The sequence below is a fragment of the Cyclopterus lumpus genome, chromosome 9, assembly GCF_009769545.1.
Source record: "Cyclopterus lumpus isolate fCycLum1 chromosome 9, fCycLum1.pri, whole genome shotgun sequence".
NCBI lineage: Eukaryota > Metazoa > Chordata > Actinopteri > Perciformes > Cyclopteridae > Cyclopterus > Cyclopterus lumpus.
The window spans coordinates 7,762,338-7,790,135 of record NC_046974.1 but is presented as its reverse complement, the minus strand read 5'-3'; the positions used below and the strand labels follow the sequence as shown (position 1 = coordinate 7,790,135).

Genomic DNA, 27,798 nt, shown 5'->3' with positions numbered 1-27,798 from the left:
AAACAACTCCCACCGAAGTGCCGCTAAACCCCTGAGCACTTATCATGAGTCAGACACTGACAATCGGTGCAAATAGCAAATTACACTGAGGTTTTTCCATGAATGCTTTTCAGTAGCCATTTTTGGGTTGCCAGGTAGTGCCTGCTTCATCATACTTTGTCTGTTTAGCTGATAAATTCATCAGGTAAAGCCTCCAATGGAACACTTGACCTCACATTGTGTGTACCACAGAGTTTTTTTTCTCAATATATTTTGCCATTTGATCATTTGTTAAAAATATGAATCAGTGCATCATAATCCTTTAGATTTTAGACCTTCTCCATTTTGTGAAACCCTTTTGTTGCCGTGGTAGCAGCACATCCGGTTTGATACTAAAGCAAATACTCCTTGAGCAACAGTTTTGTCATAAATACATCGTACATGCATCCTTTTTCTGTGAATCCCCCTTTTCTAGCACTGGAATGGCGGACTCCACCACTACTAATACAAATAATTACTGATCGTAAATATATGGAATGGCTATCACAGAAATGCCGACCATAAATAAAAATGACGTCTGATTTCATGAAAATCGTATGGATTATTATTTAACTAACTGGTATAAATCAAAGTTTAAAGTTTGGGGCCAGACTGCCAGATTCCGTTTTGTGCTGCTTTCTTTATCTATGATTATGTCTTTTGTTATTATTTATGCTTTCTGTTTTGCTGAAAACTAAAATAAATAAAGTAAAATCAGGCAAATGTCAGTAGCTGTATGAGGTATATTGACCTTCCCTTTAATGTTGACAAAACTGCAGCACTTTGCTTCATTGAGCTCCATCAAAGCACCTTTGAAATAAATAACAGGTGCCACCAATCTGATTTGATATATTTTGTAATTATATCTTTTTTGGGGTCACTTTTCAATATATATTAACAGTGTTGGTCTTCTTAATGGTCACAAACATCCCAATCTTGCCTGTGTTTTATACTCGATGGCTTTTCATACTTCAGGTGAACACAGTTCACGATGGCTGCAGGACTAATTGAACTGTCAGATATTCCTCCCCCAGTATCCTACAAAATTAAATGACCCATATCCAACTAAACTGCATTCTACATTACGTGTCCAAGGAAACGTACAGTATTTTCTCCCTCGGATTATACACAATTTAAAACATGGTTAACTTATGTAAATTGAAACTGCATTGACTGAAGGTGATCATAGGTGAAGGGCCAAGAGCAGCTACCAATTGGTGTGTTTCCATTCACCTGTTGCGCATTCTCAGTTAGCGCAAAACTGTGAAAATGCAAAGAAATCTTGAAAAGAAAGTGATTAGAGGTGAGGTGTAAATATTGGAGTGTTGATAAAAGCAAATATGACAAGTGCTATAGAAATAGATGTAGCTATTCAATGAGGACATGCATGAAACATGTGACTTCAACATTCACATTAATACATGTAACAAACGTCATATTTGCATCCAGTTTTCTACATTGTTTTTCATCATGTGAGGTTCAACTGAAACTCATTTAATAACATCTGCAATGGTTGCCTGACTGGAAAATGTCATAATAATCATATTATGGACATTATCTCAACATTCTCCATTGACTTTTGAGCAGTTTTTATGCAGGTAAACAGTGAAGAGCAAAAGTGGCTGAATGCGTTGGCCCATAAGTAATCTCGGAGCCCATCAACTATCCCCATGTGATGATTTTGCTTTTTAAGTGGTTAAAATTAGCTTGTAAACTGGCTGATTGTGAAACAATACAGTCGTAGACTTCTTCTCTCAACTCCTACTCCACTCTTCCATCTGAAGTTGCTAATCTGACTGTTGACAATGAAGGACGCACACAAGAGGAAGTCTTTGCCCACATTTCTAGCAAACCCTGATAAATTGGCCACTGCCCTTAGAGGCTAAATCAACATCAAAACGATAGCAGATGGGTTCCAAGATTGCAATCACTCATCATTAATGAAGCCATGAAGCTACTTTCTTTTTTGCTTCTGTTTTTTCATCCATTGTAGTCTTTTCCCCACTACATTTATTAGGGATTTTAAGCAAGTACTGGCAATCCTAGAAAACAGTAGATAGTAGATAATTATATTTCATTTGGGGCTGTATGCTTGATACAGAGATGCTCACAAGTCATTTTTTGCCAGTCCAAGTTAAGTGTGAGTACAACCGTATTGCATAATGGTATATAATCACACTGGGTCTTCTACTGCAAATGAACTAATCCGTCTTGCCTCTCAAACCCATGTGTTTTGTGTTCAATAACAAACCTGGGTTATTTGCCTGTTGCATATGTTAATAATTAGCGTGGACCTTTCTCTCGCAACATGAAGGATTACAGTTACCCAACCTTTTTTATACTCATGGCAAAGTCCGCCAAAGTGTGGCAAGCACTGACTCGTCTTTTCAAAACATATAGCAAACGTCAATCAACTAAAGGTATTCTCCCTTGTGCTCGCCACCGTGTTCTTGATGCATTTTACAGTCATCTATGGCCACCTAATGGTTACGCATGATAATGAGGGAGGGAATGACATTCCATTATTGTTAATGCACAGAAATATATGGATATATAAAGAATAATAAAGATTGTTTACAAGTTCCAAATCTTGTCCCAAGTCTCTGACTCAAACTCCCATGTGGTTCTAACTCAGCACACTGGCATCAGCACCCTGATTGTACTGGTGATCTATGGGTTGTGTGGTGTTCTTGCACTACACAACCCATAGATTGCCAGTCCTGATTGTAGCCATGATGGAGATGAATAAAAGCCTTATCAGCTGCAGCACAGTACTCCATCTCCACTGATGAGATGCAGAGTTCCTTCATTTGCAAAAAAATATTTCATGTCGAGAAGCTAATGGGAGCTCTTCAGCTCTCACAGGAAGTAGTGAAAATCAAGAATTGAAATATTAGCTGCAGCCTTAACAGCAGTGAAAGATGGCTGCGAGTGGAGGGTCAGGAGAATCATGATGGTGTCAGTGTGAATTCTAAGCTTCTCAGGTTTTCAATAACATGATTGTGTAGGATGGACATGGGTCAAGGGGTCAGGGGGTCAGGGGAAAGTATCCCGATTTGTACATCCCCTGAATGGCAAATTTCCCTGAATGTGTGGCCTGTTGCCATCTTAATCTGCTTTTTTTTTCTCACGTTCCCTTGTTCTAAAGGTTTGACTTAATTATTTAGAAGGTCAAGTTCATGGCTTTCTAGCTGAAAGATATATATATATATATATATATATATATATATATATATATATATATATATATATATGGAAGCCTTACATGCCATTATCACCTAAGATGTCGAGGTATAAAAACACATCTGCAGACTTGTCAAGCTGCAGGCAGGATGTTCACAGCTTTATGTATAGAAACGGTAGGAGCAGCATCCGTATGTGTCATTTATGCCCAGAAACACAAACACTCACACAATGAATAAAGACACACAAGCAACACAAGCACCCATTGTAGATAAACCAGCATTCATGGACACAGATGTACAGGTGCACACACATACAATGTATACTCGCGCACAACCGTACAGACAAAGATCCATGCACACGCACAAACACATGACAATGCAACGGCTCACGCCCCCATGATCAGGCACTCGCACACATTCACAAAGCAGCACAGGGCTTTCTATGCATTGAATTTCCATTCCCCCTCATCGCCACAATAGTGGGCCTTCAGACAGGAATGGGAGGGTTATTCCACGCACTGAGCTCCACAGAGTCCTGTGACAATAGGAAAAGATGCTCTGATGGAGAAAAGAAAGAACATGTAATAATAGTAACCCGCATTTCTCAAGACTGAAAAGACCGCCCCTTACAGCGGCCTGGGTGTGTTTTCCAGGGCCTGTTTTAGTGATTTGAGGGCCCCGGGCAACCACTGGCTTTCTCTACTGGGTTTGAAGGTGTTGGCAATGTAATCCAAAATGTTTCAAAAGGAAAACTATTAACTATTCATTATAAAATGATTAATACCGCTCAGTAAAAGTCCTGCATTTAAATGTTTTACTTCAAGTAACGAGGGAAAGAGTCATTGTCAACACAATGTACTCAAATTGACTTCTGCTCAAGGTGGAGCTTTTATAATGAATAATGATGCATCATATTTTAATTGTTACATTGTGTCAGTCAAATCTAAATCTGCAACATAACAAAATAACATTTCTCAGCCAAGTGAATGTGGTTGGAGCAACAACATGGATGTGTCATGGCAGATATATTAGTCCGTACCCGAGGAAGCGCCGTGTCACCATACACCACAGGCCAAGCATCCGCCTGTTCTGAACAGGCATGTTTTGATCCAGCACCACTCTCGTCTTTTTAAAATCGATGAGCATTTATAAAAATAAGCTCAACAGTGAGACCTTGAGAGGCTCTTTTAATTAAATGATGTCCTCTATGACAGACTTGTGCACATTGAGGAAAGGTTTACATTTTGTAATTTTATGGGACAGTGTTGAGTTTTTACCATTCTCTTCTATCAGAGTCTTTTACAGCCAATTGCAGGATGGAGTCCCTTTTCATTCCACCTTTCTCTCCATTCCTCAGAGGAACTCTATCCTCATGGAGGTGGAGGGTTGATGACCACCATGAGCAGATGCCTCTCTTCGACTCAATAAATGTTGGATATAATGTGCATATCTGCAGGAAATTGCAAGGGTGTGTCAGACATGCAAAAAGAATGTGTCGCAAGAGTTGAATAATTGTGCAGCATTTCTGATGTATTTATGTGAAGTTAGGCTACTAATGGGACGTTGGTTTAATAAAACATGAATAAAAAAATACATATTCTTGATCCTTTTTTGTAGACAATTGTGTGATGACAAATATCAGTGTTTTGTTGCATTTGTGCATTTTGATGTGAGATGAACTGTTCCGTTGAGCTGCATGTTGGTAGAGAGCAAAACAATCTAAGGCAATCTATTGCTATCTAATCTAAAGCTATCTAAAGTTTCCTTTCAAAGAGCAGTTGACCTCCATGTACCTGATAAACTAAATGATATCGCAACCTGTTCACCACCTGTACGATATAATGATATCACTATTGATTTGCTATAGGACCTTTATAAGAGTGGGAAAAATGGAATTAGACAGCTATTTTGGTTTTCTGTAATGTGATCATATCACTTTTTTTTTTTTGTAAGTGCAATATTCATGCATTTTGATGTCAATAATTTGGGAGAATATGGCGAAGAACATTGATCAGCACTTGATTGATAATGTTGCCATTCTAAAAACACATTTCGTATCTCCTTTCACAGCAGACTCGCAGCATACCTGTCCAGAGCGATGGCAGTCATCGAGTAAATGCTGGCGAAGACGGCGGCGATGGGGAAGAAGTTGTGAAAGCGGCAGTAGACCAGTCCGAAGTACCACTCGTTGTGCACCGCGTACGTGAAGTTGATCACCGTGTTGAAGGCGGACATGGAGGCTTCCGCGAACGCCAGGTTCAGTAGAAAATAATTGGTGACAGTCCTCATGCGTTTATGCGCCATAATAATCCAGATCACTGTGAGATTGCCGACCACGGACACAATGACTATACAGCTGTACGCAATGGCCCAGAGCACAATTCTCCAGACCGGCTGCACAAACTGGTTCCAGTCCGCGGTCCCGTTACTGGTGTCGTTGGAGCTGCTGGTCCAATTTGGCGCATTGGTGAAATTGAATAAAGGATCCATGTTGCTGTTTCAGACGCGAAAGTCACTTAAAAGCCGACCAACTGGATACAAACCCAACTCATAGCAAGACAACTCCGATGGCAAATGGAAAGTGACCAAAGTTTAAGAAGAGCATGACAGCCGCGCCGCTCTGTTGGAATGTTCACTGGAAGGCTCTTTCTTGGAAATGATAGTAACACGTGGGGACTTTTACGATGACATATTCATCTACTACCCTACTCTTTATCAATTATCCCTGTGCGTAAAAACGCGCAAAAACTCAAATTCTGTGTTCCCTAAACTGCTCGGACATGTCGGAGCTCTCCTCTGCTGCGTCCTCTCCCCTCTCCGCTCTGATCTCTGCTGCTTCTCTGCTCAAAGTGAGCGGCTGCACACCACCTTTTTATGTGGCGAGCCTGCTGCGCACCCGGCCAATAGGCAGTTCTCTGTAATTATGATTATGTCATTTACTCCATCCGACTCAGACCTCACGGGGAAGCCAACGGGATAATCATCCTTAAATACCTCTCATCTGATTAAATTCGCTCATGATTCCGTTGTAGGCAATCACACATCGGACCCAAGCAGGAGAAAGAATGAACACATTCAGGCATATGAGTGATAATGTGCTCATATCAATATCAATAGTATCCAAGTTGTAATACACATGGTTGTAGTTGTGTAGTGGCTTGAATGGATTTAATCTCGAAATACAATTGAAATAATCTATTTTTGTCTGAATGTGGTGTGTAACGTGGTGAGGTGTGACACTGTCCCTGTCTTCCCACTCACCGCCCCCTCTTGTGGATTCACGGTCTGCACTGGACTGTGCATTTGGGGATGAGCTGCTTCATGGGAACATGCTGGTGACAAAGATCAATTGTAGTAATGAAACTGTATACTTTAAAAAGCTTCTTTACATATTTGAACAGAAACACCAACACAACTCGGTGTAAATATGTTTAATAGTGCAATATAGACAGTGCCGTAATGGAAACACATGAGGCCCCCCTGCAGAATAACCGTGAGAGCCCCCCCCCCCCCATATGTAAGGGATAATGTATTGTCCGGCGGTCATTATCCAAAGATAAACGAACAGGACCCAAGCTTTTCTTTTGAGGGAAATGTATTCAATCAGAAAAAACAGCTCAAACAGAGAACAAATGTATTCCAACAGAAAAAAAACATATGCTAGGGCCTATCAAACAGCTCAAACAGAACATATGTTACAACAACATAACAAATATGCCTACATATAGTCGATACACCGGTAGGCTACTTTCTACAGGTTTGCATTTGAATACACATGTGTGTGTCTTTTAGCAAATCTGTGTGCAAAGTCTTTAACCACGCTCTTTACATCTAAACTGTGCGCACGTTTATTCTCTATGCTAAGGATGGCCAGACCTGACAGCCTCTCTTGTGACATGGAGCTTCTGAGATATGTTTTGATCAGTTTTAGCTTGGAAAATGACCTTTCAGCGCTTGCGACAGTCACAGGTATTGTCAGAAATAATTTGATGGCCGTGGCTACATCAGGCACACTTGATAGTATGGAGTTGTGTTTTATTGTTAGCGTGTTCGCTAAATCATAAAGGCCCTAGTGGTTGCCTGTTACGATTGCCTTTACAACTATTATTTAAAACTTATAAAGCCAGTTTAAAATACTTTTTTTATTGTGTAGAGAGAGAGACAACTTTGAGGGATATCTTAATGTTATTACGTAATGTAATATTATTTATTTATTACATTATTCGGCCCAGATTCGGCAGCCATCATCGGCCAGAGTTGATAATGGCTGCCGATAAACCGGTTGCCATGTCTCAGACAGAATCTGCCCATGTCCGTAACAGCTAAAAAATAAATAAAAAAATAAAAAAATTGCCACGCGAGGCCCCCCCGCGGTGCGGGGGCTGCGGGGGGTGATCTCTACGGGCCTGAATATAGATATAGCGATAAACACTGCAACAGAGGTTTTTCACAAGAGTCCAGGATATTTTCTTCAGCAGACTTTTTTGTTCACAATACTAAGATTTATATATTCCCGGCTCCATTGTCAGAGGTTGCATTTGCAGGAGTCTAGAGGAGCATTGTGAGACAATGAAGGCTGCTGCCACTGGACTCTTGAAGGCACGAAAAGACAGGAGATCATAAAGTTGATTGGACCTTAAAGTCACAGGCCTTTGTTGTGTGATTGTGGAGTAGAGGACCTTTTTATTGCCACCGGTTTTGCTGCTGTGAATCTGAGAGGTGTCACATTGAAAAGGAATCACATGGCTGCAGTGCTTTAAGCCAGCTTTAGAAACTATTTTAAAAAAGGAGAACAAAATTCTATACTAATCTTGGACAGACAGGCAAGCTGCTGATTACCAAAGCAATGTGAATCAATGAATTAAGCTGCTATTACCAACAACTACAAGATATACAGTTGGAGAGGGTCACATTAAATTCACTCCTGGAAATACAGCAGCCACACATTCACAATAATGCCACATAGAGCACCCTTTTGGAATATTGGAAAAAGAAAAGACAGTTTCTTTGTCATACACTGAGGCCGTCATTTACTATGTCAAACTCACCAAGCGCAGGAAATCATGTAACGTCTTTGACACTCCACTATTTTCTGATTTTCTCTTCAAAGCTCCCGTAACTATTGCACTGTAGGCGAGTCCTTTCATGCAGACTCGTCCTGTGTTAATGCCAGAGTACCTAGAACCTTGTGTATAAGCAATTAGATTGCCATCTTGACTCAGGCTCACTGGAAAAAAAAGAGGAAGCAATGCTAATGTATTGTGATTAAATGATCAAAAAGCATATGCAGTCAGTTAATTTCTCATTGTGTCTGTCCAACACAACCAGAGAAACAACTCTTGGCCAGCTTGCGATGACATTTCACAGGATTTTCAAATCATAATTACCCCTTGACAAACACATTGGTCTGTGACAACTCTAACAGCTGAATGAAAATGAACGTTTCTGTTAATTCATGGTCCCCAAAGTGACCCACACACTTTTATTTAATGATCAGGTCACAGGATGTATAACCTTTATTACCTTGAAGGTTAAAAACAACAAATTTGCACATGTGTGATAGCAACATCTTGAGGCTTATACACCGCGTTGTGGGTTGTAAGAGTGGTTTCATCCTCTAATATCATGAACTGGCCTATCAACACATGTTCTCTTCTCTTCTGTAATTGTCTGCAAATGTCTGCTGTTCACATAATGCCTGATCTATGATGACCCCAGCAACGTAATTTACCAAAAAATGTTCTCCTCCAAAGATAATTCCCTTTTAGATGGTGTCCAGTCCTAGTAATTCTGTTCCTCTTGCACAAGGACATTGTTTTTCTCTGTCCTCTCCATCACAACCGTCAGAGCTCCATGGTAGAGTCTAAACTGCTTGGAAGGAGAAGCAAGAGAGGTGAGCGACACCAGTCTGTAGCACACACTCATGATGAGATATTCTTCCTCATTTCACTATTACCAGCTGCATCCCAGATGCACTGCATAGCTCTAGCCATGAAAACATTGGCTCGGTCACAATAACCTGTACGTCTGCCATCCATTCATCACTTGACATTGGGCCAGATGCAAGAAACTAAGTACAAACAAAGTTCCTATTATTTTTTGTTCAACAATTTGTCCATTGAATTCTCTTTTTTTTTTCTCTCGACAGACATTTAAGACAAAATATAAGAGAAATGTAATATAATGTTACTGCATGAGGCCCAATGATCCACAGAGTCCTCTACATTTAGAACACAGTGCATTTAAATATCTTAGTCATAATAAAATGAGGCGATAAATGAACAGAGATGAATACCTGTAATTGTACAAAGAAATAATACTAACTTTCTGACCACATCTCTTTCTGTGTCTAGATGTTTTTCTTCTTCAGCATGCATCATGCCCCTTTTTCCCAAAAAGATTCCGTTTTAAATTATATTCATAATTATACATAATTAGCACTAAACACAAAGTACAGCTGAGGATGATGGGAATGCCAATAGTTTAATAGTTAGACAGAAAAACCAAAGTATTGGACACATTTGAATGTTGACCTGATGATGGTGCTACATGAAAAGTTAAAGGATCACCTAAGTTTATCATAAGGAAACATGAATGTCATGGCAGTGTATCCAATAGTTCTTGGGACATTTTAATTCAAACAAATGTCAACGACGACAACAACAAGACAAATGTGTTCACTCCATATGAAATAATCCATCCCAATCAGCAAGTGCCCAGGCTTCTGAAATTTATGGAGCCAGTTTTCTCCTTTTTCAGGTACTGAAACTACTTTTATAGAAAAAAAACAAAAACATTTGTCAGTTATATCTATTTTTTTTAAGTTAAAGAAAAGCTATTTTCTTGTTATCTTCCAAAAGCTGTCATCAGTACTGGGACTAATATTGGGAACATTGTTATAAACTATCTTAGGGTACTTTAAACTGAAATAAAGAATACTGAGAAAACTGAGTACAAAGGGAGGGGTGAGTCCAAGGTGAGAACACGCTCTGGTACATTTCCTTGCGGTCGAGGCAGGAACTAAGTCTCACATCATATGCAATAAGAGTGGAGGTGGTGTGGACCTTAACCCAGAAAGGTGTGAAAACAACATCATAACAAATGTCTGAGAGTGCTTCTCAGACATTTGTCACTTGTTTTATTCCATCACACTGATACTGAGCATCCCTTCATGGCAGCTCGGCCTTACACGACAAATTATGACGCTCTGGGTTATATAATATTTTTATTATGGTATGAGCTCCCATTTAGCACTCATCAAGCTCAACCAAACAATAAGCTGCTAGTTAGCAATGTTCAATAGCAGTATTACTTAGCTACTTTTGTTCACTCATTGATTTTATGAAAAGATTTTTTCAACTGCTGTTTCCCCTCGAATTAGCCTGACTTCAGTTATTTAAAGACAGGATTGTATGTCAAAATGTTTTTTCACAACTAATAATTCATTAGTTAGGTTAGTGTGCAAATTAAAAATTGCAGATAAAAACTCTCTAATTTCCCTCACTACAACATCCCTGACTGGAGACACCAGTAAGAGCAAAGTGATGATCAGGAATCTAAATTATTCTGGCCCCTTGATTCTAGCTTGAATGTACAATCTTGCAACAGAGTGAGCTCTGACATGTAAGTCTGCAGGAGTCATACACAGATCCCACCAAACCCTGGCACATATCCTCTAGACTGTATCAGTTGCATAGGATTCATGAGAGTCAGATCATATATTCGCTGAGACTAACTGTAATAGAGCTGTGATACAGGCAGAAGAGCATTCAAGAAAGAGATACAGCAAAAGTGATGAACAGTCAGAATGCCTAAATTAATTAATTATTTCAGTCTTCGCACAATAGTAGATTAATATATTCCCGTTGCTGACAAATATATATATATATATATATATATATATATATATATATATATATATATATGCATATTATATTTACAAATATATTCACAGAACCTAGTATCATGAGATAAACAATTCTTCGAAAAAGTGGCACAATCCAGAAGAGGATTTACAGAACAGCTCACATTTGAATTTGTCTGCAACGGGAATATATTAATCTACTATATAAAATGGAAGAAATATACTAGTTTTGTCAAATTACAGCCACTGATATCCATCATTGTGTAGAACTGCTTACACTTTAATATTAACATGATGGTAATTTCTTATCAAATTTGGGTGAAAGTATTTTACATTCCTCGGTTTGTAGCGATCACGAAAAGGCTCTGTGTGTGTGTGTGTGTGTGTGTGTGTGTGTGTGTGTGTGTGTGTGTGTGTGTGTGTGTGTGTGTGCGTGCGTGCGCGTGCGCGTGCGTGTGCGTGTGCGTGTGTGTGTGTGTGTAATGGTTTGAACTGTGGAAAAGAGGCTGGCAAATGAAATGCTGGATTCAGATGACTTAACACAAGAAATGAGCTGGGTTACTGAATTTAAACTAAACTGTCTCTGAGGCTGACCGATGATCCTGAGGGAATGAGAGACATGAACATATTCCTAAATTCCAAATGTTATTTCTGACCTTTCGATTGATTGGCTTTCCGTAGCTTAGACTAAATGTTTCCCTGCTACTCACTGAACATTTAAACTCAATTATGTGTGATATATGTGAGACACTTTGATGAGCTGCACACAACCTGGCCCTCAAAATGTGCACAGGGGTGATTTAATTCAGCCCTGTGCAATTCCTTCAACCAAATTCAATGCATATGCTTGTGAGTGAGAGAAGCCCTTAGAAAGATGAAGATTATGAATTTCGCAGAGCAGGGCATGATCATTACTTTTTTGTTTGTCCACTTATTTGTGTTCATGATCGTGAGACTAGATGCAAACCTAGCATGCATTGGAGTAGTACATATCCTTCCATATCTCAGCAGAGCAGTCAGCCACAGAACAGATGACAGGAGACATAATAAGAGGATGATTACAGAGAAATCAGAATCAGCTTTATTGGCCATGTACGTGTGCACGTACATGGAATTTGACTCCGGTTACACGTACGCTCTCATCGTACAACATATTTAAATTACAATTACAATTACAAATAACAGGACAAATATAAAAAAGACATTAAAGACAACAATATCAACATGTATGTATAATATAAACAACAACAACAGTGAAATGGGGATGTAGTGCAGAAAGGTGGTAGAGGAAAGAGGATCACTTTGATGACTCATGGCTCATGCTTCTCTCTGCAACACGCACTGAGAAAATCAGGAAGAAGTGAAAAAGAATTGAGAAAAGTAATGTAACAAGGGTTGAATTACTTTTAACAAGCCTCACTGATTGTCTATCTGTAACTACAATGTTGTTACTAGTATGCCCCTGTTTCTTTAGAGAGGTAATTATATGTTCCTGCTGTTTGTATTCATTTATTTGGATTAATAAAATGTTGTTTTTTTCATAGGACAATTCTTTTCCACAAGTTCCACACCTGTTTCACTGCTGCAGGGACTGATCTAGCACTTCTGACCTCAATGTCAAACAACAGTCTGCTTTTTAACGTTTTAATTGGTTTGTCTTATTTATAATTGTAATATTTCATAAGCAATAAACATTGACAAAATGAAACGTCACAACTATTATAGTACTATAGTACTATAACTATATTATACTATAGTTGAAACTAAACACAAATGATGTTACAAATTAACCGTAGCAGCTCAATCTAATTAAATAAGGAGGATGTGTTCACTGCCCCTTTAAGAATGTAGTCAAAACAAAGCGTGGCCTGGACCCGGGCCGTACGGAAGTGGTTGTGTTTCAGTGGCTACCCACAATAGTACGTGAGAAATGAGGGCTGCTATATATATAAAATTCAGTTAGCTCTTTCAAAACCTTTTTTTTTAAATTTCACAAACAACGTTTGATGTATAATTATCATTATTTTACATTGCCTGAACTAAACGAGGGATAACCAACGTCAGCTAGCTTGTCAGCTAGCTTTACGGATGTCAGCAGCCATGCCGTCCTACTCTGAATTGAGGAAAACCAACCACTTCTACTACTTCATCAAATTCACCTTGAATATCTACTCCATGCTCTTCTCGGTAAGTTCCCGGTACATTTATTAACGTCAGCATCCTATGCACCGTAGTGCAGTTTGAGCTGCAACAGTGACAGCAAATTGTAGCCGACGTGAACCACCCACTGGCGTCAGTGAGTCATCTCTCAAAACCTCATGCAAAACTCTTGTCATTTAAATGTAATATCTGCTCCGGGCGCATCATACATGTGTTGGAACATAAACCCCAGGCATATTCAGAGTCTATATGGTCTGCTGTACAAGTCGGCATACACCCCGCAACCAGGATAACGACATTTTGTATGGCAATGTCAATGTAAAACACGGATTTGCCTAAAATACTGTCGAACCTCTTCACCTTTTTTTTTTAAAGCGTTACAGCGTGAAAAGGAGTAAAACTGGCATTTTAATCAAATGAATTGGTCGTGTTGACATGAGCGCATCCCGTATTTACCAGGAGACTACATTTATTACAATACAAGTCACACATTTTGATAATAACGTTGTGTTTTTGTTGTAGAGTGATGCAATATAACGTGTCTCTATTTTCTAATGGGATTTTGGTTTGAAATTATCTGCATACTCGCTAGCTGGTGAACGATTAGCTTGCAAGATGAACATTAGCACTAAAGACATCCTCCCATATTTGAATCTGTTGACAAAACAAGGATTTGGGGCAATCTAATAAACAAGTATGCATGTGGTTTTGGATGCAATGTACTCAGCGATATGTGGCTAGCAAACAGCACGGTGGTGCAGGGCGTTGTATCTATTTAAAGGGATGCCAATGTGGGTACCTTTTTTGCCGACATAAAATAGGAGCAATGTTAAAGGCTCTTTTGCTGTTCACTCAATTAATCCATGTTCATTCTATGATTTTTAAAATGAGTCATGTCAGTAAATTATATATGCATAATTAATTCCGTTCATGCATATGATGCCTGCCTATTTTAAATGTTACCTTCCTAACCATGTTGGTAAAGTTCACTTGTACAGTAATAACATTATTACAAACTCATGTTTTATTTTATTGTCCTGGCATGTTTACAGTATTCTGGTTCATTTGGAATAAGGTGAGCCAACAAACAGACATGTACAGTTCAGTAACTTTTCACAGCTCACACTGATTTGATGGTATTGAATGTTTTCATGTCTCTCATTCCCTCAGGATCATCGGCCAGCCTCCGAGACAGTTTAGTTTAAATTCAGTAACCCAGCTCATTTCTTGTGTTGAGTCAGCTGAATCCAGCATTTCATTTGCCTGCCTCTTTTCCACAGTCCCAACCACACACACACACACACACACACACACACACACACACACACACACACACTCTCTTTTTTGAAGAATTGTTTATCTCATGATACTAGGATCTGTGAATATATTTGTAAATATAATATGCATATATACACATACAATGATATGATACTAGATTCTGAATATTGCAATATGGCATTAGTGTTGTCTTTGCCAGGTTTTAAAGGCTGCATTACAGTAATGTGGTGATGACTTTTTAATATTTGCGATGTAAATATTTTGTCAAACATATTGGGATATTTTAATTTCTCCATATCGCCCAACCCAACCACCAGGTATTTTGGCAGCTAGATCAATTAGCTACCCATGGCCAACACTTTGATCAAGGTTTTATTTATTTAAGTGCATATTTTTTTTAATTTGGGATCCATCAGCCACTTACATTGCTGGACAAGGTTTGCCAGGTCATTGCGAAGTAAAGATGACTCATCCTCAGCCTTCATAGACCCACTTACAAACTTGTGTTTTATTCTTTGATCTCACCTCTAACTACATCACCTTTATCTCCAGGAACATCAGTGGATTAGTGGTCAATTTGTACCCCCACAAATCTGCCTGACTGTTTAATACATATATACACACCCTAAAGCACATTATGAATATGACTCCAAAACCTCAGTAGTTTGATTTCATTGGCACTCCAGAGTCTCTTTCATATGATCTATCACCCTCCTCTAATATCTCTCCCTATTACTGCTGTGATATGATAATGAGGCCCAGCTTAGCTAAACAGAGAAAAGCTCATGCGTTTGGTTGGTGTACGTTAAGTGGGACTCTTATGTCAGGAATAAAGCTGCAGGTGTCAAGTGAAAATTACTCTGCCTCATCACAGGTCTAGTTGATGTTATTTCCTCTTTTTTTGTTTTGCTCAAGATTAGTTACACTCATACTATAATAATAATAATATTAATAACACTTTTATATAGCACTTTTCTAAGTAAAAGACGCTTTAAACATCATACTACACATACAATGCCGTTACATTGTGTATTACACATTGTGTATTATACATTGTATTAGGGTAATAATTTAGTGTGCCAAAATCCATCCTTACTGTAACGCAGCCTTACATACTAATAGAAGAGCTTCATTGTTCAATTTTGGTTAACAACAGATTTGTACACCTCAATGACAGCTAAATGTTTCTTTCACAGTAGCAGGCAAAAAATAAACGTGCATGAGGTCAAATATTCACGCGTAATAATAGATTCCCAAATTGCATTCAAAACACAAATTAAATCATAACTGTCAAAAGAATCAAATTGAATTTAGCAAACGTTAGACCTATTATGAACTATTTAAAGGTGCTAAATATGAGATTGGGAGGATTTCTATTGCCTCTCAACAGCCCTCATAGTGACTACTAAGCCAGCGGCTAAACAATGCTCTACTATACTTAGTGCCCAATCCCCCCTTCAATGAAATCATAAAAAAAACAATCAGAAGTCATCAACTAGAGTTACTACCAGAGGGGACCACCTCATATAAAAAGTACCTTTGGGCAGTCACCCTTTTTCAATCAAGCTTCTCATACCTGGAACACTTTACCGACTGACAGAACTAAGTATCACATCTTAATTTAATCTATAAAACAGTTGTAACTGGACAATCAAACATGCAGTCGTAATCTGGAGTAGTGTTTTTTTCATTGTTTTACTAAATTGTGTTTGCCTCTGTGTTTTATAATTGTGCATTTTGTCTGCATATGGCTCGTTTCCTGTAATACAATCAACATGCCAGGGACTAAAAATGAGCCCGTTTGGCTAAATCTGGCACATTTACAGATGGATGCAAGTGCTCATGTTGATTTAATGTGCATTGTTCCCTCTTAAATTATGTTAAACAAACAGTAGACGGAGATCTTTGCACAGTGTCGCTGCTCAGGAGACTTGGGCACCTGATCCATCAAACCCTCAGGCTGCAAGTCATCCCATTCTTCTAATGTCCTGGGATGACTGATATAATGCTAGCAATTCCGGGTTTTGTCTTTTTTTTTTTGGGGGGGGGGGGGTGGTATCGGATCCCTTTCTGCAAAGTCTGCTACTTATTCTTATCTTCATTACTGCAGCATGGACAGTAAGAAAGGCTGACTTTGGATGTTGGCTCAAAGCCAAATGTATCTGCCAATGCTTTATGGAGGGTTGTGAGCAGTAAATGGAGTTGAAGTAGATGGACCCCTCTCTTAAGGCAGATTGCCTCCGTTTCTAATTGAAAATCAATGTCAGGAAAGCAAGCGCTGTTTGTTACTTCTCTTTTTGTGCATGATTAGTTGAACATGGAACGCCACTCTCCGTTTGACTAATTTGTCAACTTGTACTCTCGCAATAATTAACTTTTTTCAGCCTGCTTAGACATAGTCATTAGGCTTGCTCATTTTAATGTAATCTTATTAACAGTGATTCACAGTGAGAATCAAGTACTGTACTTATGTACAATGTTGAGGTTTTCCATTTTACCTTGCTGCCAGTTCACTGCCTGGTCACTACTGGGGTGCCCTTGAGCAAGGCAACTCTCAGGGGTTAGCCCTTTTGGTCTATTTCTCCACCTGAATGTTTATGGACTTGTTTATCTTTCTACTCCACTCCATGTACTTTTTACTCTACTTAATTGATCTGTCAGCTATAAATACTTCACGAATTTTATGTTTTTAAAAACAATACAATGTTAAAGATTAAACCAGTGACCCACAGTCTTTTTGGCTTGGACCCCTTGCATAACAACAGTGGGGCTGCGGGTCACGTTTCAGATGTCTATGGGTAGCTTCCAGTTGCACCACAGAATGATTCCTCTTCTTAATTTATCAAATGGTTTAGTTTAAACGACTGTTTAAGGCCCAGAGAGGTCACCTTACAACCTTACAACGCATTCATCTGGTGACCTGTTGGATTGGCATTGTGCAGCGGTTAGGAGCCACTGGACTAATCTGTCTAATTGTATATAAAGCAGTAAACCAACTTCATTAAAATCATACTGGATGCATCAGTAATATAAATCTAATAGTGGAATTAATAATTATTCAGCATTTTAATGCCAGACAATTACTTTCCATTCGATATTTTAATACTATCTTTTGTTATATTTGTACGTTTAATTTGGGTAAAGGATCTGGGTATTTCCTCTGTGTAAGTGTAAAGCAAGGCTGTGCACTAGTTGCACTTTGTATCGTAAAATGATTGTGATGATGCATTCATATTAAACCAACACAACATTTTATTGCAATTGTTCTATATTTTGTTCCCCTAATCATCTTTTCAAATTGTGCAGCTTTAACCAGCTTCAGCACGCTTTGGTGTTTGTGTATTAGAAAACAAAAGCATCCAATCCTGTATGTATAATAAATGCATATTTCCACAGACATCACTTATTAAAGAGATGTCTGTGGAGCACTCTGATGTGAGAATAATGACCCCTGGATCAATGCTCAGCAGGATAATATTAGCTGTAAAAACAGGGCATGGTCATTCATAGTGCATAATGCAGACCTAAAATATCTGAACAGAACATTTCCTGAACATTTGGCTGCAACTATTGAATCCAATTGTAATTTTAATCTAATCAAAGAATGACAATTGAAAGCAGACGAGCTGATGTCATCGCCTTCGTCTTCAGGGTGGTGGTGTTGTTAAACTGAAGTGGCAAAAGTTACACACAATCAGTCACCAATTACTGTTTTTAATGTTCTCTTATTCTTATTTGAAATGCATAAAACATACCAAATCTTTTGGAAAATGTTTTATATTCAACAACAAATACAAACAACAATACTATAAAATAACAGAATCCCTAAATGTAGCTGAAAGACACGTGTAGCTGAACTAAGCGGTGCTGAGCCCTTCTTGAGTCGCGTCACGGAGGCGAACCAAGCCCTCATCACCGTTTCCTTGTGTCGGAGCACAACGCATGCTCGGCCTCTGATTGAGTGACAAGAAATGTGCTGCTTTAATGTATTGGGAAATTAATCTGTGCTGCTTACTAGCGAGAGGTTAAAGCGGCGATCCTGTGCCCAAAAAAAATGGTATTTGGCTAGCCCTACTCTGAACTGGAATGTCAATGCAGAAGTGCCTTTTAACTTGTATTTTATTAAATGGCCAGCAGAGGGCGTCTTGCAAAAAGAAATCTGATTGTATATAAGTCAATAAGAAAATGACCCTACTTCTCACTGTACTTATTAGCTCAATAAACATGAGTTTAAGGTCTGAATCGCTAGTGGCAGGTCTTCTTCAACACAGCATGAGGTTCGGTTAGTAAATCATGGTCCCATTCAGAGTAAAAAAAGACGTTTCCTCTTAGAACTTTATCCCTTTCACAGTGTGTTTTCAGTTCATGAAAGTTAATCGCGAAATTCTGGTTGCCTAAAAAAAATATTTTTCAGTGTTCCGTTGTACGTAACTCTACCCTCTCAAGTCACTTCCGGTTATTTAAATAAAGGTGTTGTGGGCCAAACTGTCGAACTTTAGGCTTTAATACCGCAGTCCATATAGGCTTAAAAACAGCTCAACACTACTTCTTCATACCGAGGATTGTCACGGCTTTTATCTCATGAACCCCCCTCTCTCTCTCTCTCTCTCTCTCTCTCTCTCTCCCCCTCTAGCTGATGGGTCTCTGCGTGCTGTGTGTGGGGGTGTATGCCGAAGTGGAAAGGCAGAAGAATAGAACCCTGGAGGGCCTTTTCCTGGCCCCTGCCGTGGTGCTCATCCTGCTGGGCCTGGTGATGTTCACAGTGTCGATGGTGGGCATGGTTGGATCCCTCAGGGACAACAAGACCCTGCTGCACATGGTAGGGATGATAAAGGAGGAGGAGGAGGAGGAGGGGACGTAGCCGTGAGCACATGTCTTTTAATGTTTATTTTTCCATGATGTGTGTGTGTGTGGGGGGGGGGAGGGGAGGGGGGGTAAATGGGTAGCATTTCCATTTTTAGAATTGGATACAATTTGTGTTGTCAAATGAGTAACACAATCAGAGAGGTAATGAGGAATAAAATAGGGAGTTATACGGAGCACAAATTGAGCTTAAAGGAACATGAAAGACTGATTGAAGAAGAGAGACGTAGAAAGCAGGAAGAGGAGAGGATTAGGAGGGAGGAGGAGAGGGTTCACGAAGAGAGGAGACGAAAGGAAGAGGAAAGGATCTGGATGTTGGAGGAAAGTGCTCAGGAAGAGAGGAGGAGACAAGAGGAAGAGGAGAGAGTAAGGGGACAAGAAGAGGAGTGTACATTATCAGAGGAAAAGAGACTAGAGGAAGAAGAAGAAGGATTGAAGAAGAGAAATTAAGGAGGAAGATGAAATGATCAGGAGGAGCACTATGGCCAGGTGTTGCTAGACTGGCAGAAGCACACAGTTTTTGTGAATGTATGACAACGAATGTTTTGATTTCTTTAATTTTTTTGGTTAAGAGAAATGGGTTTTGACAGGGAACATATCTTTTTGGTTTGTGTTTGAAAATGTACAACATCAGAAATAAATTACCTTTCACGTTAGAAACTGGACATTGCATCTGTTTATTGCACATGTCTAAACTAGTCTTCAAGCAACCACAGTGATAGTGCATACTTTGTCTCATTGATATAATGAAAACAATTGTTTGTGTGTGTATATATTAGGGATGTAATTGGTTTTCTTGGTTGGTGCTAAATATTTCCTCTGAATGCTCTATGAATTAGTTCTCTCTCTCTCTCTCTCTCTGTCTCTCTCTCTGCAGTTCCTCTGTGTTCTCTGTGTGCTGCTGCTTCTCCAGGCGATCGGGCTCACCACGGCGCTCATCTTTGAAAACAAGGTAAACGTCACATTCGCACACATCCTGTACATCCTCATACGTTATCAAAGGGAGGTCACGACTGTCTGACTGGCTCTGTGTTTCTGTCCCTCTCCACTTGATCCAGACGTCGGCCTTGTTTCAGAACAGTATACGAGAAGGAATCAAACACTACTACGATGATCTGGACTTCAAAAACATCTTGGACTACATGCAGCAAAAGGTGGTTTGATATTTTATTTAGGAAACTCACTTGGAAGATAGACTTCTTATATTTGTGGACAGTAATAATGGTTTCTAATTTGAAGCTCACAATTAATTGTGCATTATTTAAAGCTAATGATGATTCACACGGCTTTGTTTTCCTGCATTTTAATCCAGCCAGTTTATCACCAAGCTGGTCATTTCATAAAAAGATGAGATGTTTGTTGATTTCAGTATTATTCCTTAATATCAGTTAGACTGGGAATAGTCGGTTTGCTTTGTCATATTTTTGTCACCATTTGTGGCGTGATTCCCATTTGAAAAAAAGCCTATAACCACACGCACATCTGTCCCTTCAAACCTTCTTGTTGCATTATCATTTTATGAAATACTGAAGTTATCCTGTAAGACAAGTTCTGTCTTGGCAGTTTTTCTACTCGGCGAACAAGTAACGAGACCTACAGTGAGATTATTTATTATTATGGCTCAAGTAGCTGAATAAAAATAGTTTTTTTTAAAGAAAGACGGAACCCCTCTACATCATTTTGCTTTTCTAAAAAATATCTAAAGGAATCTTTTAGAGCAGCAATGGACACAGTAGTTATTGACGACGATAGTAGGGGAACAACTTGGTTTTAGTTATTCTGCAGCTCCTAAATCCATGAAGTGAATAACAGGAGAATGCTATAGTCGGTAATTTATAAATATCAAATGTTCTCTCTGTTTGAGACATTTTATGTGACCAATAACCGCACAACTGGCATCGGAATTGGCTCCACTGAAGCACGAAACGTACGTGCTCAGTTTTTACAAAATTTTCGAGACAAATTAATTGTCTGTAATGGGCATTTAACCTTTTGGCTGTGGGCTCACAAAAGTGTCTCTTGTCTCGCAACTGCCATTCTCACAGTTTGCCTTTTTGTATCGAGGGATACTTTACTTTTATTTCATCACGAGCGTCAGCAGAGAGGGCAATTAATCCCACTTCTTGCCTTGTGTCCCCTTTTTCTTTTGTTTCTTTTCCCACTGCTTGTAAAACCGTCTTATTTGCGCAGCATGCAGCGGAGGCCAGACGACCACAGAGATAAAGATGCCCTTCATCGTCTGGGAAACTTTCAAATGACAGCCTTTAATTTGATTGTCTCAAACTCTGCAGTCTTCACATGAGCACCTGTTTTGCACTGCAGACATGTCTACATTTATTTTAGTTCGCTGTAGGACTTAGATGTAAAGAGAGATGATGTTTTCTGTCTCGGGGGGCGAGATGAGAAGGCAACATGGTGAGTGATCTCCGTCTCAACTCGGAGGTGAAACACACGTGTGTGGATTGCACACCAGAAGCTGTAACTCAGCAGGTTGTTTTAATTTAAGAGATGTTGGAGAACTTAAGCTTGTTTTCATTTTAATTTGAGATGAGCCTTTGTTTTTATAGCATGCTTTGTTCCTAATCTCCTTGTCTGAATACTGTTTTGTTTTCCAGTTTTCATGTTGTGGAGGGGATGAGTATAAGGACTGGGGAGTCAACCAGTACCATTTCTGCAACGGCACTGGTCCATTAGCCTGTGGGGTTCCATATACCTGTTGTGTTCGCCACAAGGTGAGTGTTGGCAACACAAAGAAACACACATGCACACAAAATGCCATAAAACATTGCGTCATCTGTTACTTCCTACCTTCTTTTTTTTTTTTTTTTCAGTACAATTGGTCCAGATAAAGAAAATAAATCCACACCTTTTTTAGTTCTGCTCTAGTCTGGTTCATGGCCACACTGACTCAATACAAATAAACCACGAGGATCGAGCATAATGTCATATGGACTGACGGATAACTCGCTACTAATTGGACAATTTTGGCCTCTGTCATCTTGCAGCGTTAGCCGTTCATAAACTCCCTTTCGGGAAATAAAATCCCTGAGACTGACAGTCAGTCATGCAGTACATTACAGCACCACATGTGGTTATTTTAATTCCCTAGTGTCACAAGGTACTCTCCAATAAGAAAATGGATTATGGGCATGAGAAACCAGACATTTGATTAACAAATTTCCCAGTGAAGCCAACAGGAAAACGCACCAGAGTTGGTGTGAACCGCACGTACCCGATTAGGTGTGAAATTCCCCCACAAAAACTACAATTCAAGCTTGGATACAGTATTTTTATAGGAAACTCATGGAGTTGATGCTTCTGAAATGAAACGCAACATAAACAAACTATAATGGACATTTTCAGTGAGGTAAGCGGCCATCTGGAATGTTTGGTTGCTTGGAAGGCCGTGATCAGACTGAAAATGTTCACGAAATAGACTGAAAATAGACAGACTTGGTTTCTACGGTGAGATGAGGGCACATTTCAGAGGGACCAATTCAGCCCGTTAATTAGAAATTATTGATACTATGCCATCCGGTATCAGAGTATCAGTGATGTTGCAGCCATCTTGTTTAATAGTCCCTGTCCCTGCCGGCAAATGGCACAGATCCAAAAACATGTACTGAGTTAGGGAAGTCTCCTACTTTTCCAAAGCATCATTCATCGTACGAGGAAAGCATCTTGTATGTGGCCTTTAGGATAGCGCTCTCTTTAAATTAGCTGATACTCCCTTGTGGCCACCTCCTCCCTGGATGACCGGTATCATTCCTGTCCCTCGGCTCAAAACACTGATACTGTCTCTGGAAGCACCGGAGCTGCAGAAACCTAATGACAGATTCATCCAATCCTCACACACACACACACACACACACACACACCAGAGAGATAGAGGAATTGATTAGGGAAGCTGAACATTGGCTAGGTTTCGATTGTTATCAGTCCCTACCTGTCAGGGTTGCAGCCATTTTGCAAACGCTTTAAGTTCATGCTCTGTCTGTGACAGGAACACCCCTTTTTTGAGGAGCATTACTCCCCACTGATGGCCCCATGTCCCCTCTTGTCATCTTAGCTCAGTTATAGTCTTGTCTCTGACTTTCTCAATCTTAACTCTCTGCACAGGTAGGAGAGGTCGTCAACACTCTATGTGGTTACAAGACCCTGGATCATCAGGTAAGAGGAACAACAGGTTATTGTTGACACATTTTACCATTTGGTTTTAAGTGTGACGACTCCTAACGAGGTAACGGATTTGTTTTAGACCACTTTAGAAACCAGTGTTATACCCACCTTGGAAATGTCTGCTGTCACAATTAAGGGAGGGTCCCACTTCTCCTTCGTCATTGTAGAGCTGCAGCAATTAGTTGGTTAACTGAGGAAATAATGATTTTATCAAATTGACATGTTGGCGTCATCAATCGTATATCGTTTAGGAATGGGCAATATGGATGGAATATAATATCATGGAAACTATCATATCAATCATTAGAGTTTATTTCAGAAACCCTTTATAGACCACATAACCAGATGGATAATCCAGTCAGTCATTGATCCAAAATCCTATAAACAATGTCACATATCAAATGTAACTATTGAGGGGGAAGATGATGAGTAAACTGAAGCAGCTGCGCACACACACACTCCTGTCGGGCTCTTTAGGTCTTCATAATGATTTGTTTGTCAGTTTTCAGACGATCTGAGCTCCTCCTCATTACATTCTGTGACACTAATTCTTGGCAGCTTGACAGGCTTATTTGGTCCCCGCTCTTTTTTTGCAGTAAAGCAGTTGGAGGATGCTTTATCGTCATTTACGCACTACATACACCATTTTATGTCATACATAATGTATGTTTTTAGTATGTGATTTTGAACGGAGCCTGCACTGGTACTCTCTCCATTCAATAATAATAATATTTGACCATGAGAATACGTAATCGTTGAATATAATATGCATCCCTGTAGCACGTGATGTTTTTAATAAGTAAAGGAATATACAAATATTATATAAAGCCAATCTTAACAATTTAAATTCTGCTAGCTTATTGTCATTTGAGAAAGATTCGCATTACTTGTATCTCTCCTTTTAGAGCAACTATTTTTACGACTGGAAAACATCACTTAAAGAATATTAAATTGTACATCATGCTGTGTTGTTGCAAGCAGAGTCTGTAATGCTAATTGACACATTTGTCTGTTTTTCCATCCTCCAGCATCTAGTTTTTACAGCAAACGGTTGCAATTAAAATATATTTTTACTGTGTGAAACTTCACTGCTAGTTTTCTTTTCTTTGTTCTTAGAGGTAGTGACTGTTCAGTTTTAGTTTGAAACTGAAACTTTCCTCTTGTGTCTTCCTCTGGTCTGTGCATCAGCGTGAAACTCTGCATGAGCTGATCCATGTGCGCGGCTGCATCCATGCAGTCAACCTCTGGATGAGTGACAACATTGGAATAACCGTTGCACTCTGCTGCGCCATTGGGCTGCCCCAGGTAATTTAAAACTCATAGCACCGACTCACTCACACTGAACGTGGTTTTGAAGCCCTCTTTCCAACCAAATGCACCTCTTCAAATTAACCTTGATATCTGAACTGTGAACTCCCACTTCCTGTGAAAGTTTCTGACGTTTTTGATTTTCCTCGCAGCAACACAGCCTGGCAAATGATTTCCTCTGCTGCATAAAAACAACCTGATTCGGCACAGAATCCTTAACATTGTTAGCAAAAAAACTAAATTGATTGGGTTTTCCAAAAAAACTTCAGTGGCTTAGTTTCATGCCCTTTGGTAACTTTGAGTTTTGTAATCCTCAGGGAGGAGTAATCGCAATAATTACACTTCTAAAACGACTACATAAATAAACTTTTTTACATTACATTACATTACATTACATGTCATTTAGCTGACGCTTTTATCCAAAGCGACTTACAATAAGTGCATTAAATACCATTGGTTCTTTCCAGCACCTCTGATTCAGAATAGATTGTAGCTTTTTAAGTTTGTTCGAAAATAGTGTTTAGTTATAGTTTTCTGTGAGATGCATATATTTACTTTATGCCTGTCTTTAACTAACTTTGTTAACGGACAACACTTTCCATTCCTTTGGTTTGCTGTGGCTTATGTGCTCATGGGTAATATTTATTTCAATGTTTGTTCTCTAAATAGATATTTCTACAGTGTGTAGAATAATACTATTTTGGACGTGTATCAGGACTTCAACCTCAGTGATCGGATGTCTCTATACCAAAATGCTCTAGGAGATACTTAGAGAGTACTTAACCTCACACCAGATATTTACTGACGTAGCTGTTCATCTTTTGTGCTGATGATTTAACCAGAAAAGTTTCATATAACTTTCATATAGTTTCTGATTCAAGCTGTGTATATGCTCCTGTTATAAGTGACCTTACTCTTGAGAAACCAATACGATTTTTACCTGTCTGTTAATTTTTGGAGTAAAGTCAACATATAATAATAATAATAATAAAGTAAACTAATAATAATAATGCTGTCCCATGTGTCCCTGCAGCTGCTGGGCATCGTCTTGAGCTGCATCTTCTGGAACCTGCTGGTGGACATGAGCGAGTCGACCGACATGGTGGACTTCAAGCTGAAGAAGGTGGACGTCGAGTACAGCGAGCTGGACCTGGCTGGTGCCGGCTGGTGTCTGTGTCTGCCGAGGGACGGCGGCTACCTGCCCGTCCCTGCTGTTGAGCCCGATCTCGACCCCATTGATGTTCACTTGCAAAAGCTCAAGAAGCAGGCGCCCCGCACTCACTCTCAGCTCCGAGAACTGCAGCAGTCCAGATCGACCACCGGGCTGGATGAGGTAGATGTTGGCCGGAAGCAGAAAAGGGAACACTAATTGGTATTTTTGCCCTTTCTTGCCTTTTGGGTTTTTTTTGCCTTTCTTTTCTGTCATTGTAATCATTGCATTTGTTGGAGTTGTGTTGCACTACTTAATGGTTGAACCTGTCCGTCATTGGATCAAGAGAGAGTTGGTGTCAGCTAAAGGGATCAAAAGTACTTTGGCACTTTGTTGGTGAATCTGTTTACAACAAAAATCTAAGGAACAACATGCAGCATTGGCTTTAAAAAAACACACATTTCTTTTGTCTTGTTTGTGGCTGTTGATATTCAAAGATTTATGGCATTATGTCACATTTAATTTATTAAATTATTTTAGCCTTTGAAATTGAGCTCTGTCTCATGGGCTAAAGCTTACCTCAGGCTGTTTAAAAAAAATAGCCCAGTATTCAGAGGACAGTACTATTTGGTGTGTAAATTAATGGTAGCTTGAAAAGATGTTTTTCGGTGTCGGAGAAATAGGATAGCCGAGTATGTATGTCTTGCGTGTAGCGTCTGTGACGGATGTGTACAGTTTGTGTATTATTTCTTTTTACTATGATTTTGATTATATTTTGTGCAGTCGGTGTACATTGTAAGACTGGTAGTTGTGAAATAAAATGGGATGCATGTTTTGTACTGTATATAAAGTAAATTAAAAAAAATCTCAGTTTACATGTTAGGCTGTCATCAGGGGGGCTTCAGTCTATTCCATTTTTAAACTAAACTTTTTATTCCATCTTTTAATGGAACAATTTAAGGGATTATCCAGACTACAAATCCAGTAAAAGTTACTCTGACGGTTTTTTGTATCTGAGTTATGCACTGTTTTGAGCTTTCCCCTAGCTCCTGCCTTGTATCAGCACTACTGTTCTTGTCAATAAAGCTGAATTTGTCTACTGATTTTTGTGCTAAGTTGCTTTGCATATAAACGCAATGAGGTCGCAATACATTTCAACAGCAAACTGAAACGTGTTTGTCTCCAGAGAGGATTATACGTCCCTTTGTAGCACACTCAAAGATGCCCTGTGGAGATTAATTTGAACAAACAAAAGGTATATGTACATTTAGTGTTATTCACCAAAAGTCATTGTGTGAGGTCAAACCAATGTGTTAAATTTTCTTCTTTCATAAAACATTTGCAGAATTTTATTAAATATGTAGCATCATTTACATCCATGTTCTCTTCCATTGTTGGCACGTCGATCAATAAAATAATGTGAAACCATTGGCAGGACAGTGTCGCCCACATGTGGTGTGCTGCTACACGGCACAAAGTTATTCCGATTTCTGTTCCTACAATACCGTGGACACTTCTCATAATGATCCCTATAAGCAGGTGATTATTATAACTACATTTATTTTTCTTTCTTTATAATCCAGATTACCTTTTAATTGAGGTGTTTAGATTCATTAGATGAATATAGAGTAATTTGGACTGTTAATAGTTTGAAAAAAATATACTTATCCGTTAAGAGTTAGATGAGAAGACTGATATTAGGTTTCTTGGCCAGGACAAGTTGCCAGGCAACAAATAGAGATTGGGGTGGTCGTTGAATAGACAAAAAGGATTACGCCCTTTCCCAAAAATTT

General features: G+C 39.2%; 2 protein-coding genes across 2 annotated transcripts in view; one reads left to right on the top strand and one right to left on the bottom strand.

Moving 5' to 3' along the window:
- tacr1a (tachykinin receptor 1a) overlaps positions 1-5,693 on the bottom strand; it is a 35,467-nt gene extending 29,774 nt beyond the window's left edge. Inside the window, exon 1 of the mRNA XM_034541818.1 lies at positions 5,290-5,693. Within this exon, the coding sequence (XP_034397709.1) occupies positions 5,290-5,693 (404 nt within the window). The remainder of the gene's footprint in view (positions 1-5,289) is intronic.
- A 7,232-nt stretch (positions 5,694-12,925) lies between these two features.
- On the top strand, positions 12,926-27,108 carry zgc:110329 (uncharacterized protein LOC550500 homolog). The gene is made up of 8 exons (XM_034542018.1): positions 12,926-13,254; positions 19,139-19,324; positions 20,246-20,320; positions 20,427-20,522; positions 21,984-22,100; positions 23,488-23,538; positions 24,736-24,852; positions 25,889-27,108. Exons 1-8 carry the CDS (start codon positions 13,156-13,158, stop codon positions 26,222-26,224), a joined length of 1,077 nt encoding a protein of 358 aa, XP_034397909.1. The 5' UTR covers positions 12,926-13,155; the 3' UTR covers positions 26,225-27,108.
- The last annotated feature ends 690 nt before the right edge of the window (positions 27,109-27,798 follow it).

Bases quoted from the DNA above. Each gene is read 5' to 3' on its own strand.
- zgc:110329 (XM_034542018.1), top strand. From the start codon at position 13,156: ATGTCAGCAGCCATGCCGTCCTACTCTGAATTGAGGAAAACCAACCAC. The intron at 13,255-19,138 runs GTAAGTTCCCGG...CTCCCCCTCTAG, and splicing joins TCTACTCCATGCTCTTCTCG to CTGATGGGTCTCTGCGTGCT. The intron at 24,853-25,888 runs GTAATTTAAAAC...GTGTCCCTGCAG, and splicing joins GCGCCATTGGGCTGCCCCAG to CTGCTGGGCATCGTCTTGAG.